This window comes from Pelophylax lessonae, assembly GCF_965119305.1.
Source record: "Pelophylax lessonae genome assembly, chromosome: 4".
Classification (NCBI taxonomy): Eukaryota; Metazoa; Chordata; class Amphibia; order Anura; family Ranidae; genus Pelophylax; species Pelophylax lessonae.
In genome coordinates, this window is record NC_138771.1 from 560,331,452 (window position 1) to 560,347,760 (window position 16,309).

Consider the following 16,309-nt stretch of genomic DNA (forward strand, 5'->3'; position numbering starts at 1 on the left):
AGCCTCTGACATCTCCTGTACCATGTCCGCACATCCTCTGACATCTCCTGTACCATGTCCGCACATCCTCTGACATGTCCTGTACCATGTCCGCACAGCCTCTGACATGTCCTGTACCATGTCCGCACAGCCTCTGACATCTCCTGTACCATGTCCGCACAGCCTCTGACATCTCCTTTACCATGTCCTCACAGCACCTGACATCTCCTGTACCATGTCCGCACAGCCTCTGACATCTCCTGTACCATGTCCGCACATCCTCTGACATGTCCTGTACCATGTCCGCACAGCCCCTGACATCTCCTGTACCATGTCCGCACAGCCTCTGACATCTCCTGTACCATGTCCACACAGCCTCTGACATCTCCTGTACCATGTCCGCACATCCTCTGACATTTCCTGTACCATGTCCGCAAATCCTCTGACATGTCCTGTACCATGTCCGCACAGCCTCTGACATCTCCTGTACCATGTCCGCACAGCCTCTGACATCTCCTGTACCATGTCCACACAGCCTCTGACATCTCCTGTACCATGTCCGCACATCCTCTGACATCTCCTGTACCATGTCCGCACATCCTCTGACATGTCCTGTACCATGTCCGCACAGCCTCTGACATCTCCTGTACCATGTCTGCACAGCCTCTGACATCTCCTTTACCATGTCCGCACAGCACCTGACATCTCCTGTACCATGTCCGCACAGCCTCTGACATCTCCTGCGCCATGTCCGCACGGCCTCTGACATCTCCTCCGCCATGTCCCCACAGCCTCTGACATCTCCTGCGCCATGTCCGCACAGCCTCTGACATCTCCTGCGCCATGTCCGCACAGCCTCTGACATCTCCTGCGCCATGTCCGCACAGCCTCTGACATCTCCTGTACCATGTCCGCACAGCCCGACATCTCCTGTACCATGTCCACACAGCCCCTGACATCTCCTGTACCATGTCCGCACAGCCTCTGACATCTCCTGCGCCATGTCCGCACAGCCTCTGACATCTCCTGTACCATGTCCGCACAGCCTCTCACATCTCCTGTACCATGTCCACACATCCTCTGACATCTCCTGTACCATGTCCGCACAGCCCGACATCTCCTGTACCATGTCCGCACAGCCCGACATCTCCTGTACCATGTCCGCACTTTTACCACTTTTAACTAGAATTTGCTCTTTTATATATAAAGCCCTATATGCTTTCATATCTATCTTATCTATGATAGTACACTCTTCAAATTTGCTTTAAAATGCATGGTTTTCCCTTTTATGAACAAGAAAATAATGCCGTTATGCTGTTACGCCGGTATAATAAAGCTATGGGGCTGGTATGAAATTTTTTCCAGGGCTGAATTTTATTCCCAGTCCGGCCCTGCTCATGGGCATCCGCAGGTAGGTCCCCCCCCCCCCCCCGGAATCTCAACTTCCCTTTTCAAGTGGTTGTTAAGCCACTTTATACCATCCTGCCTGGTCTGTTTAATAATCCTGTGTGCCTGTGTGTCTGTGGATGTGTTTTTAAAAAATAAGGCGTTCTTTACCGTTTTCAGAGGGCTGAGCGCCGCTCACGTGACCCGTTGGCTCTCTCCTCTCCCCATCTGACAGCTGCCTGCAGCGGGCGGGGCCGAGGATTCCACACTGACATCAGTCGGGAGGGGAGGAGGCGGGGAGGGGGAGAGGAGGAGAGAGGCGGCGAGTCACGTGAGCGACAAGTGGCGCTCTGAAAACTGGTAAAGAATGGCTTATTTTTATAAAACAGACACAGGGGCACACAGTAATATTAAACAGGCTGTAGCCAGGATATTAAACTTTTAATGAAACTACAGCAGCATGAGGAGAGGGGGGGGGCACTGACACAGGAGCAGACAGGCAGGGAGGGAGGGGGAGAGAGAACAGAGGAGGACAGAAGAGCTGCGGATGAAGGAGGCACGCAGACTGACCCCAGCCATGGTATACCGTGGTCAGTTTACCGAGGTGAGGACATAGCCAGGCAGGATCAGCCAGGTATTTTAGGTGATAGAAGGGGCCAAATTACACAGCACAAGCACTGTGCTGTATTACATGCTTTCATTTTATTTTTTTTTAGGTTAATAAATGCTTTAAAAATAAATGATGTTTGCTCTTTAAAAATAAATAGTTAAAATAACTATAATGACTAAGCCCCTCCCCATCATGACATTGTTGGAAAGGAGTGGAGCATGGGTGACCTTAAAATGATGCCCCCCCTGAAAAAAGTTCTGCGGACGCCCATGTCAGCACTCTCTGGATTCTCAGGCGACACCCTGAGACATCCACTTCCTCAGACAGGAGGAGAGACAGCCATTCTCTCCCTCCTGGGACTCTGCTCCCGCCAAAGACACCCTGTCACGCGCTTCCCCCATACTTATATCCACTCCCAGAATCCTTTGCAGCATAATCTGCCTTCTGGGGTAGTTACAAGCTTGGATGTGTCCCCTGATTGGGCTTCCCACACTGCCCTATGAGAGGCCTCTCACAGGAGCCAGTGGGGATACTTCTCCCCTCAGCAGGCACATCTGGAAGCCCTGACACCCTACCTAAATAAATCACAGCTCTGCTATTAGGCAGACAAGGCCCACTATACATTTACCTAGCACCTACATGTAGGGTGCTACATTTACAAATTTACACATAGGACTTTACCAGATGTATTCAACCAATGCACCCCCTGCCAAACAAAAAAAATATGTCTGCCAGGAAAAGGTTGAATATCCAGACTAACTATGCTACAAATAACATTTGCACATATACTGTATACATGAAGTGGACAGTGAATGACCTTTTAAGGCCCAAGGATCCTCCACGAGTCTGCAAAGGAAAGGTTGAGCACATAGCAACTGCACATCTTACATACTCACAGTGAGACAGCCCTCTCCATAGAGGCGATCTTCTCATCTGCAAATCTCTAACTCTAATGTTCTCGAACCTCTTGTAGAGACTTCCGATGCATCTGGCCCCCTAAGGGCACGCTTGACTCGTTGTTCTGTTGTGCACCTGTAATAGGCAAAAACAGAACAATCCTGAAAATCTAACTGACTGACACGTCTGTACTGGTTCCATCTGGGAACCACATGACTAGCAATAGGCAGCGTCCCTCTCAATTACCAGGGCACTGACTTTCTCATATTCTAGTCAGACCTACAAGTTAGGATAAAGAAGTGCGGAGTCCACCCGACGGATGTACATAGTGTCCTTCTCTCTGTAACACCGAGGCAACACATCTTCTCCTGACGGCAGACTATTACTGCTGGAGCCTGAGCAAAGCTTGCCCTACTTGTAAGTGTCCGTAAGAACTCTTCAAGGGATCCTTCACTCTGGCATCCCTCTCTCTGAAGAGGCAAGGAGCCACTAACCTTCTCTCACAGGGTAGCAACTCGGACAAAGTTTCTCCCAACATTACTCTGGCCCACTGGCCCAAAAGGATCTTTGAAAAGTGTCCTTTAAACAAAGTATCTTCACAAAGTGTCCTTTAGCAAGTTGTCTCTGTGAACCAGGGGTTTACCCCCCTCCAGGTAGCAGTCCCTGGCTTTAACAGGAGAAGTCCTTAGTGGCAAAAGTTATTTCTCCCAGATGAAGAAACTGTAGCAGTTTCGCTGATCATCATCTTCTTTTGCAAGGATAGAAGGGAAGGGGGATTTGGGATAAGGGCCCCCAGCCCTAACAGCAATATAGTATCAATGGGACTCAGGCATGCTAGCCCCTTTGTATTCCAACACTTTTAAACAGCTACAAAAAATTCTTCAGGCTTACTAGCCCCCTAGTATTCTAGACTTTTCACCTGAAGCAAGAACTCAGCACACCACAGTAGTAGTGGTCAGGATGAGGTATGCGGATGATCTTACCTTTAGGACTCAGGATACTGATGGACCAGGCTTGGTCGTTTCCATCTAGGCAGTGGCAGGGCTGCTGATAGAAATCGCGGGACCCCGTATGGACTACCTGAGAGTGCCCCCCCCAAGAAAATACTAAAGCTATATTTTAATAAAAATACAACAAAATCATTATTAATAGACACAAATACAACTTAACTCACAGAATTCCTGCTAAATCTAAAAGATGAAACAGAGTTGATAAATAAATCTGTGTGTGGGGGAGGTGTTGGGGGTCATGCACATGGGTGTTGTGGTCTGTACAGTGTGAATCAGTGGTTCATTTATGTGGCTGGAGCCACCTGGAGCTGTACAAACACAGCTGCAGGTCCTAATCTGACTGGGGTATACAGGTGTACAGCCTGAACACAGACAGTGTGCATTTGGGGACCGCTCACCTGCACACCTGTCCAAGTAGGGCCTGCAGCTGTGTTCGTACAGGTGCTGCATCCCTATAGAATTACAGGTGTCTTCAGCCCAAACCCCTCCTTCACACAGCCAGAGTACCTGTGGAATTGAGCTCTTAATTATACTTTTGTAACCTAAAAAAACAGATCTCTCGAGCCGCGTGCTGTCACTACTAAGAGGGATTCCACCTTCATCTGGTCTTCTCTCGGGGTTCTTGGCCTCCAGTCGTTTGGCCAAACTGCAATGATTTAACTCACACACATGTGCACGGGTGTCATGGTCACAGCACAGCTCTCTCAATGGATGGTATGTCATCCATTGAGAGCGCAGTGCACATGTGCTGGTGCTATCACCGGCTGCTACGTTTAGGAGATATTCACTGAACCCACAGGTAAGCCATATTTATAGGCTTACCTGTAGATACAAGAAAAAAAAATGGAGTTTACTACTGCCAGATTAGTTAGTAAATGGTTAAATAGAAGGAGTTGATACATGGATGCAGAGGGAACCGACAGTGTAGCGGAGAAGAAGCAAAGTTGCATCGGTAAGGAAGCAGTGCGGGGGAGAGGAGTAGGAAGCCCAGCTACATAAAGCACACTAAACTGCACTAGGACAAGATAACAAGCAGCTATGGAACTGATGTAACAGTAAATTCTTCATCCAATGGGAATGCAGCTGATCAGCTGTGACTGTGTCAGGAAGACAGAGCAAGAGGGGACAGAGAGGAAAAGAATACACGGGCTGGGACAAGGAATATAGGAAGAACTGCAGGGAAAGAAACAAAGTTACAGAGATAACAAACTCAGGAGCAGAGCTAACATTAGAGCCGGAGCTGGGAGGGGGCACACAGGGAGGGGGATTAGTAAGGGACAACTTTCTCTTTCTCAGCAGATAAAAGCTGACAGCAGGGAGAGGGAGAGAGTTCAGCTTTCAGCTGCTGGAGGAAGATTTCTGTAAAGTAATTCATCACGAATCCCCCTTCCTGAGCGAGCCCCCCTGTGTGCTCTGGTAGGAAGAGAACAATATAGATTTACCTGTCAATCCTTCTGGTAAGCAGAAAGATCCAAAACTATACTCTCTCTCTAGCACCTACCTAGGAGGTTGCTACATTTATAACAAATAAAAAAGTGAACTGAAACGAATGATAAACCACATTTTTTCTGGAAAAAATATATATAAAAGTTAGGTTCCAAAGACGACACTTGTCTGATTCTTTTTCTAAAGTTTATTGACTGCAATAATACACATTACACAGATAACTGGCACTGGCAAGTCATACATCACAGTTATGCATCACACTACAATATTTACAAAAAGTCTATTTTCCTGCACTTAGCATGTGCAAAATCTTTAACTAGATCATCATACTGTATCATCTTGAGGACACCGCTCTCCACAGCCAGTAAGCACAGAGCCCCTATCACACATGCGGACCGTTTGTCCGTTTTTCATCCATCAGTTGATGGGTGAAAAACGGACATCAATGCATCTCAGTGGAAAAATGGATGTGACTGGATGATCATCCATTTACATACATTTACATCCGATTCTGTCGACATCCGTTTTTTGGATCGGATCAAAGCCCTATTTTTCTTCTGTTAAAAAAAAACAGATCGGACAAAAAAACAGATGAAAAACGGATGTAAATGGAAAAACAGTCCATTTTTGCATAAAAGAATGGCCCTGGAACTCAATTGGTTAAGGATTCTAGGTGGCAGATGTAAAAAACAGATGCAAAAACGGATGAAAAACAACTGTCAAACTGATGATATACTCATGTCAACTTTATACGTTTTTTCTCTGAAAAAAAAAAGTGACTGAACTGATGAAACGAACAGTCCACAGTGTGAAAGGGGCCTTACTCTTTCATGGGTCATCGTTACATAGTAACATCATCGTGGTTCTCAGATGATTCTTTATCAGTGCCAATTTAGTTTAATGACCTTTCTCCTGAACAATTAGTGACAATCAAGGTTAAATATATTCTAACAGCTTAAATTAACACCTGAAAAGGTATCAGCAAACCAGTGGCAGAACTATCAGGTTCGCAAAGTTCACACTTGCGACCGGGTGCTGGTGTTCCACCATTGTCAGGGGGCCTCAGCGAGGTTGCTGGCTGCAGGGCTCTGAGCTGAAAGCCTGTCTCTCATACAGCCCAGAGCCTGCACTGACAGTTCTTCCTCCTTCCTGGAAGAGGAGAGAGACAATCTGCTCCTACTCCCCCTGTCCCTCTCTTCATTTGTGCACCACAGGAAGTGAAAAGCCCAGCAGCTGAATCAATCATTCAACTGTTGGGCTTTACACTTCCCGCCGTGCACACATAGGAGCAGATTTGCTCTCTCCTCTCACATCCATGAAAAGCAGGGGGAGCTGTCAGTGCAGGCTCTGTGCTGTATGAGTCCTGATGAGGAGACACCAATAGGTGGCACTGATAGGCAGCACTGATAGGCGGCATTGATGAGCACTGATAGTCAGCACTGATAGGCAGCACTGACAGGCACTGATAGGTGGCATTGATGACCACTAATAGGCGGCACTAATAGGCGGCACTCATAGGCAGCACTGATAGATGGTACTGATGGGCACTGATAGGCTGTACTGATAGGTGGGATCGATGAGCACTGATAGGTGACACTGCTAGGCAGCAATGATGGGCACTGCTAGGTAGCATTGATGAGCATTGATAGGTGGCACTGATAGACTGCACTGATGGGGCTGCACTTATAATCAGTGTAAACAATGTACTGACAGTCTTGCTGGTTAGCAGCTCTCCTTTCTTCACACAGACCCAGCGTGGGAGGAAAGGACTGCCTATAACCAGCAAGTCTGCTTACATGTGATCAGCTGATTGGTCCTTTACCAGGATCTGTGATCAGCTGCGTCCGAAGGACCTGGTATGGATTGGGGAAGGACCTCATTGTGTTATTTTTCTTATTTTTTATTTGCAAGCAATGGTAAACTCTGAGGCACCACGTTCCATACAATTGAAGAAAAAAGACCTGCATTTTATAGACACCCCAAGACTTACAACAAAATAAAAATACAAAAGCTCTATTAAATTACATACGTAAAATCATAAAACCAGCAACCTTATTTTTCTTCACCATTTATTGTAGTGTATGTATTGTATGTTATTGTATGTATACTGCAGTCAATCACTCCTATTACAGGTGCCAACGTAATGCTGTTCATCTCCATATACCAAAGCACAAAGCGATGAACTGTGATAATACACAATTTCATGCAGCACACACCACTGCACGTGTATGGTGGGAACAGGGCACCCGAAAATAAAAGAAATTCTGTGTGCCCTTGCATTGATCTATGTCAGGAGTCTCCAAACTAAAGCCTGAACCCAGCCACTGGATCCATATTTGCGTCATGCATTTCCATGGTGCAGGCAGGCCGACCACCAGCACTGTAACAGCCAATGAAAGGGGCAAGGACCCCAGGACACTTGGCATGATTTTCCAAACTACTGTCTGAGGGCCACATCCAGCCCACTAAAAGATTTTACCCAGACCTAGCAATTGGTTCTGGCTGCCAGCACCATAAGACCCAATAAAGCAGCCAGAACACATGGTATGATTTGTTGCTGATGGCTATCTTGACTTAACCATGGAAATGCATGGCACTGATCCAGGATGTTGGCATCCATGGCCACTGCAGCATTCAGAAGTGAACCTGCTTCCCCTCCTACCTTGCATCAAGCATGCAGGGGTATAGTTGTAAGGTAGGATGGGGACTGAGGACTTTATTGTCAAAGAGGGACTCTGATATGAAGGGGGTCTCTGATGTTAAAGGTGGACTCCGATGTGAAGGGGGGACTTTGATGTGAAACAGGGTTTAGATGTGAAGTTGGGGCTCTGAAGCGGGAGGGGGGGGGGACTGTGATTTAAATGAGGGGGGGCTCTGATGTGAAAGGGGGTCTGATGTTGGGGGACACTGAAGTGAGGGACACTGTGATGTAAAATGGGGACTCTGATTTGAAAGGAGGAGCTCTAATCTAAAAGGGGAGGAGCTGATGTGAAAGGGAGGGTGCTCTAATATGAAGGGGGGCTCTAATGTTACAGGTAGACTCTATTGTGAAAGGGGCATTTTGATGTGAAACGGGGCTCAGATGTGATGCGGGGGCTCTGAAGTGAGGGGGACTGTGATATAAAATGGGGGCTCTGATGTGAAAGTTAGGGGGCTCTTATATAAAGGGGGACTGAAGTGAGGGGGAGGGGTTCTAATGTGAGACGGGGGCTCTGATGTGAAGTGTGGGCTCTGAAGCAAAGAAGGCTGTGATATGAGATGGGGGCTCTGATTTGAAAGAGGGAAGAGGGGTCTTTGATGTGAGATGGGGGCTTGAAGTGAGGAAGGATATGGTATAACATGGGGACTCTGATGTGAAAGGGAATGGAGTTCTAATGTAAAGGGGGGCTTTAATGTGGATGGGGGGGTTCAAAGTGGGGAAATCTGCGATATAAGATAGGGCCTCTGATATGAAAGGGGGACAATAATGAAGGGGAAGGAGCTGATGTAAAATTGAGGGGACTCTGAAGTGAAAGGGGAGGGTTATATTGTGAGACGGGGGCTCTGATGTGAAGGGTGGTCTATAAAGCGATGAAGACTGTGATATGATATGGGGACTCTGATTTGAAAGAGGGGGCTCTGATATAAAATGGGGGGCTCGAAGTGAGGAAGGCTCTGATATAAAATGGGGGCTCTGATGTGAAAGGGAGGGGGTTTCCAATGTAAAGAGGGGCTTTGATGGGGGGGCTCGAAGTGGGGAAACATGTGATATAAGATAGGGACTCTGATTTCAAAGGGGACAATAATTTGAAAGGGAAGGACCTGATGTGAAAAGAAGGGGGCTGATATGATGGGGGACTCTGAAATGAGGGGGAGGGGTTCTAATGTGAGACAGGAGCTCTGATGTGAAGTGGAAGGCTCCTACACCCACATGAACTTTAATGTCATCCCAGTCTTAGTCCGTTGGGTTTAATATTGAGTTGGCCCACCCTTTGCAGCTATAACAGCTTCAACTCTTCTGGGAAGGCTGTCCACAAGGTTTAGGAGTGTGTCTATGGGAATGTTTGACCATTTGACACGCAGAAGAGCGTTTGTGAGGTCAGGCACTGATGTTGGATGAGAAGGCCTGGCTCGCAATCTGCGTTCTAATTTATTCTAGAGGTGTTTTATTGGGTTGAAGCCCAACCCAAACTCACTCACCCATATCTTTATGGACCTTGCTTTGTGCACTGGTCCAAACCATTTAATGGAGGGGGATTATGGTGTGAGGTGGTTTTTCAGGGGTTGGGCCTTTCCAGTGAAGGGAACTCTTAAGGCCCGTACACACGATAAGAAAATCTGTAGGGAAAATTCGTCCGACGACCGATCTGCCGATTTTCGGATTGTTAGTATGGTGCTTTCGACAGTCGACTCCGACTTTTCAGCTGACAAAATCCTGATGTGCAGGCTATAAAATTTTTGCCGTCCATCAAATCAATGTCCGATTTGCGTCTCATTAGTACAGATTTCGACTGAAAAAAATCTTAAGAGCAAGACTAGGCATGCTCAGAGATGAAAGAACACATACAAAACAATCCAACACATGACATCACTTCTGAAGTAGAATTCTGTCATACGGGAAAATTCGTATGAAAAAAACCTCTTCACTTTCCACATCAGACTAGCATGCCACAAAAAACGGACGACAGATCGTTCGATAATCTGATCGTGTGTACGGGGCTTTAGGCTGGGTTCACACTGCCGCATGGAGCGGCTCACAGCAGGGGTCCGGTGCATCCCTGTTCACCGTTTTATTTCAGTCCAAAATTTTTGGCGGAATTCGGACCTTAAACAGACCAGAAGATGTACAGGACTCCTGTGCAATTCACATCGGAGGCGCTCTGGAGATATGTGAACCGACTCCATAGAGAGCCAGTCACAATCTCCTGACGTGAATAGAATGCAGGAAACCTGCAATAGTGTGAACCCAGCCTGAAGGCCCCTTCCTGGTTCAACATGACTGCGCACCAGTGCGCAAAGCAAGGTCTATAAAGACATGGATGAGCGAGTTTGGGGTGGAGGAACTTGACTGGCCTGCACAGAGTCCTGACCTCAACCTGATAGAACACCTTTGGGATGAATCGGAGCATAGACTGTGAGCCAGGCCTTCTTGTCCAACAACCGTGCCTGACTTCACAAATGTGCTTCTAGAATAATGGTCAAACATTCCCATAGACACACTCCTAGTAGACGGCCTTCCCAGAAGAGTTGAAGCTGACTCAATATTGAACCCTACCGGGGACGGACTGACCATTCTGGGATTAGGGCACTGCCCGAGGGCCCAGGGTCAGTAGGGGGCCCCATGAGAGGCTACACACTACAGAAAGAAGCCAGGAACTTCCATGCAGGCTATGCTGTGGTAGATATTTTAAATGCCCACTCTATGTGGCTGAGCTGCAATTTGTAGGTGGGGCTTTGTGTGGCTTAAGTGTGGACACAGGGGGCCCCATGATCTCTGATTGCCCAGGGGCCCCATGAGTTGTCAGTCCACCCCTGAACCCTACGGACTAGGACTTCTATTAAAGTTTATGTGTGTGTAAAGGCAGGCGTCCCAATACTTTTAGTAACGTAGAGATGAGGCTGAAGTTGGCTCCCTATTCAGCCAGCTTCTTATTGGAATGCAGAAGTTCGCCTCCTTTTCGCACAGCTTCTTATCAGGTGTATGATGTGGTCCCTGTACTGAAACATTTGGAGGCCCTGATCTATGCAGATGAACAGACATGGTGTGCATGAGAATGAAGCCAGAATTATATCTTTGGTGCCAGGCACCTAGCATTTACAGAATGAGAATCCTCTGAATTTCTCTCGGGAAAACGTCCCTCTGATTACAGAAATAATCTCCCTGGCTACACTTTATAGATTGTATCCATTTCTGCAGCAATCTGCTAATGGCCACAATGTAGCGAGTGAAGAGCGCTCCCCCTAGCGGCCGTTTGCTGTACTGTTCGCTCTCAGCCCAGTCTCCTCCCTGTTACATTCCAGCAGATCCCTGGATCACAGACTGCCATGTGAGATCGGATCCCAGAGGAGGGATCAGGCAGGACAGTGAGATCTGATCCCAGAGGAGGGATCATCAGGACTGTGAGATCGGATCCCAGAGGAGGGATCATCAGGACTGTGAGATCTGATCCCAGAGGAGGGATCAGTCAGGACTGTGAGATCGGATCCCAGAGGAGGGATCAGTCAGGACTGTGAGATCGGATCCCAGAGGAGGGATCAGGCAGGACTGTGAGATCGGATCCCAGAGGAGGGATCAGGCAGGACTGTGAGATCGGATCCCAGAGGAGGGATCAGGCAGGACTGTGAGATCGGATCCCAGAGGAGGGATCAGGCAGGACTGTGGGATCGGATCCCAAAGGAGGATCAGTCAGGACTGTGAGATCGGATCCCAGAGGAGGGATCAGTCAGGATTGTGAGATCGGATCCCAAAGGAGGGATCAGGCAGGACTGTGAGATCGGATCCCAGAGGAGGGATCAGGTAGAACTGTGAGATCGGATCCCAGAGGAGGGATCAGGTAGAACTGTGAGATCGGATCCCAAAGGAGGATCAGTCAGGATTGTGGGATCGGATCCCAGAGGAGGGATCAGGCAGGACTGTGGGATCGGATCCCAGAGGAGGGATCAGGCAGGACTGTGGGATCGGATCCCAAAGGAGGGATCAGGCAGATCACTTTGTCTGCCCTTCCTTTAGCAGACAGTCCCATGAAGACAAGCATTGCTCGCCCTGCCACTGATCCCCTAACTTCTGCTCCCTTCCCTCCATCCCATTCACCATCTGCTGCCCATGCCCCTCTCTACAACCCCTCCTACCCCAGCCCTGTGACCCCTCCTACCCCATCCACTGCACCAGCCACCCCTCTCTCCCTCCCTCCTTCCCTGTGAGTCAGTGTGGATGATGGTGGAGATGGAAGATCAGCAGGGGGAGGGCTGAGCCCAGCACGTTAACTTCCAGCACCGATCGCCCTATGTACTATGGCCCGCTGGATCCCCACTAAGAGGGAGAGGTTCGGAGTGGGTGAGTCTGACATCCCTGCACCACACTACCCAGCTGGCACTGATTGCCTACAGATGCCCCCAGGAAACTTTGTATTTAGACTTTTGGCACAATGCTTACAATCTGCTTCCTGTCATGTTTATAAATATTGATGGATTGTTGGATACAATGTTGCAGCCTAGGCTGGATTGTATGGGGCAGAGGAAATCAGAAGTGCCATGGAGGGAGGATTCTGCCAGCTATGGCACCTGCACTACATGGCACTTTACTCACCATACACATTACCATCAGATTGTACAATCGCCTTTGGATCTACCAACAACTGGGAGAAAAATCTATTGGAAGGTCCTATTATTACATAGTTTTGGTAAATCTAAAGTTGATCATATGACCAGATTGTACCATGTATGGTGAGCCTTAGTCTGTGCCAACTTTGCAGCTTGTGTGCATTCCCTAAGGAACCGCTGGGTATAATCCATGGCACAGGCTGGTGGGCAGTGTATAATAATGGCAGGTAGCCTGAAGTTTTCCTGATCCATATGCGTGTTGCTGTAACTGTCCTTGCGCTCTCATTGAATCTTCCTCTGGGATTGAAGTCTGGGTACAAAGCATCCTGGGATATGTGTGCATGGGGAGTTATTTGTGTGTGACATAATCCACAATAGATTGTGTTCTTGTGCACACACCAGAGACCTGTGATCAGGGATAGTTTAGGGTTAGCAAATTTCCCACAGGTCCTCCTGAGATCCGGAAATATCAAAGGGATCTGACGTATGAGCTGGGACTATATTTTCTCTATCGACAGCAAAGTAAAGTGCAGAGGGCAGTAAATATCTTTTACCTGCACAATGCTGGTTTAAAGCGGATCTTAAAGTGATAGTAAACTCTAAAGTAAAGCCGGCCATAAACAGAGTGGTTTTGCTCAATTTTCCATTAACACAGTCAGTGTTGATGGGGGAATTCCTCCCGGGGGTCAGGTGTAGCCCTCCCCAATGGCAGAACCCAGTGATTACTGCTAGTGGCTATATTAGTGTCTAGCAGTAATCGCATGCAAAATCTGACAGATGTGCCTGTCATAAGGTTTCTGATGAGGACACCTGATGTAAGGTGGGGTGGCTGATGTTTAACTCTGATGTGGGGTGGGACTCTGATGGGGAGCCTAATGTGGTGGGAGGGGCGCTCGTATTGGGATACCTGATGTAAGGTGGAGACCTGATGTAAGAGGAGACTCTTATGAGGATCCTGATGTAAGGGGGGACCCTGGGGGGGGGGGTACTCTGATAGGGACACCTGATGTAAGGTAGAAAACTGATAGAGATGTGGATAGGGACACCTGATGTAAGGTGGAGACCTGATGTAAGAGGGGATTCTTACGGGGATCCTGATGTAAGAGGGGACCATGGGGGGGAACTCTGATATGGACACCTGATGTAAGGTAGAAGACTGATAGAGATGTGGATAGGGACACCTGATGTAAGGGGGTCTCTGATTAGGACACCTGATGTAAGGTGGAGAATCTAAAGAGTAATTGGTGATGGGGACCCTAATGGGGAGGGGGGGGTGGTGGCTCTTATCGGGGATAATGTAAGGTGGAACTCCGATAGAGACACTAATAGGGACAGCTGATATGGGGGAGGACTCTGATAGGGACACCTGATATAAAGGGACAGTCTAATACTTGGGGTCCTTTCACACAAGCTTTCCGCCCGACAAACTCCGCTTTGCTCAGTGGGAAATCGATCCGCTAATCCCCACTGAGCAGGCGGATGACAGGTCCATCTCTGCTCACTGTGCTGGGATGGACCTGTCAGAGCCCTGCTCTCTTCTATGGGAGATCAGATTAAAAGGGACCGCCTGTCCGTTTTAATCCGATCTGATCCTCCAGACGGATGGAAAATAGGGTTTCCATCCGTCTGGATTTCACGGACAGGATCGGATTGGGTGTCAGTGGACATGTCACCACTGACATCCTCTGCCCTATAGGGGTGCATGGAGCGTAGGAACAGGTCTGCCTGAAAAACTGACAGACGGACCGGATCGGGAAGCCCGTGTGAAAGGGGCCTTACTATTGTTCTGTGCACTCCTGCCCTACCTGTCAGACGGTCGTTCCAGGTGGTGACTCATGGTACAGAAGCATGGCAGGTGAACAGGGAATACGGGTTCTCTATCACACTGTGTGACACTGTCAGTGACTCACACATAGTATTCACATCACGCCCCCTGACTTTTTCCTGCACCCCCAGATCAGATGGACTACATCCGACCCAGCCTGTAGTTCCCTGGAAACAGCCTAAATTTGTGCTGTTTAGTAGATGTGCACTTCGGTTCCAGCCAATGACCTCACTGGCGCATGTGCAGTCACTATGGTGACTCCTGTGCATCACCACAGCCCAGCTATTCAAACAGAACAGGGAAGGAAGCCCGGACGAAGATGGAAGCCTGGAGCCGTGACAGTGCAGCGCTGGAGGGCTATGTTTGAAAGGTAAGTCCATCATGTGGGGATAATAGCACAATCTGGCACAAACCTGCAGGGATCCCATTAAAAAGGGGTTGTAAAGTTTACTACTGCTTTCATTATAAATCTACGTTCATTTAAAGTTGCTTCTCCAGTGCCAGATTACCAAATCGGCGTCCACAATGTTTAAAGTGGTAATAAACTGTCAAAAAACAAAAAAAGTTGGGCCCCTGCAGGATAAGGTGCTAGTATGACAGACCTACCTTAACATGAAGCCATCCAGTGGCGCACTACCACCATTGCTGGGTCTTCAATCTTCAGGGTGCATAAGCCAGTTACGTCACCGGCTGCTGCTAAAGTAAATATCTCTTATATTTGTACATTTAGGAAATATTTACTGTACCTACAGGTAAGCCTTATTGTAGTAGGTAAATTATTATTATTATTGTAGGTATAAATCAAATAGGTGACATTACCACCACTTTAAGGGCCACATGACAACAGATCAAAATAATATTGATTTGATCTTAAAATGACAATGAAGCTTTCTTAACCACTTAAGCCCCGGAGGATTTGGCTGCTAAACGACCAGGGGGTATTTTGCGATTCGGCACTGCGTGACTTTAACGGACAATTGCGCGGTCGTGCGACGCTGTATCTAAACGAATTTGGCGTCCTTTTTTTCCCACAAACAGAGCTTTCTTTTGGCGGTATTTGATCACCTGTGCGATTTTTTTTTTTTTTTTTTTTTTTTTTTTTTTTGATCACGCGCTATAAACAAAAAAAGAGCGTCAATTTTGCAAAAATAGCAATATTTTTTCCTTTTTTTTTATATGAAATTCCCCCCAAAAAAAATGTAAATTTTTTAATATTTTCGGCCAATTTGTTTTATGCTACCTATGTTTGGTAAAAAAAAATCGCAAAAAGCGTATTTTGATTGGTTTGCGCAAAAGTTATTGCGTTTACTGACTAAGGGAAAGATTTTTGGCATTTTTGTTGTTTTTTTTTTTTAACGCGTAATGGTGGCGATCTGCGATTTTTTTTTTTTTGTGGTACTGCGACATTGCGGCGGACAGATCGGACCCTTGACTGACATTTTTGACACTTTTGGGGTTACCAGTGACATTTCTACAGTAATCAGTGCTATATATATATATATATATATATATATATATATATATATATATATACACTGTTACTGTAAAAATACACTGGTAGTGAAGGGGTTAACTTTATTTGAGAGGGAGGGGCTGTGTGTGTCCCTAGGGGCGTGATTCTAACTGTGATTGGCTGTGGCTTCAGCTGTATGCAGAGTGATCAACGGATCTACATAGTAGATCCATATGATCAGCTCTCATACAGAGGGGAGAATGACAGGCAGCTTGTTTACACAAGCTGCCTGACTTTCTCCCTCTCCCCCGCCGATCGCAGAGTGGCCGGCGGACATCGGGTCCGCCGGTCACACGCGCGGGGGGGGGGTCCGTGACCACGCGGGAGCGCACCTCCGGCGGCGC

The 16,309-nt window shown here is 47.6% G+C and overlaps 1 protein-coding gene across 1 annotated transcript in view; it reads left to right on the forward strand.

The window, feature by feature from the left end:
- Positions 1-12,011: 12,011 nt before the first annotated feature.
- Positions 12,012-16,309, forward strand: part of DOCK5 (dedicator of cytokinesis 5) — a 220,632-nt gene continuing 216,334 nt past the window's right edge. The window contains exon 1 of the mRNA XM_082254554.1: positions 12,012-12,361. Within this exon, the coding sequence (XP_082110680.1) occupies positions 12,319-12,361 (43 nt within the window). The 5' untranslated portion in view covers positions 12,012-12,318. The remainder of the gene's footprint in view (positions 12,362-16,309) is intronic.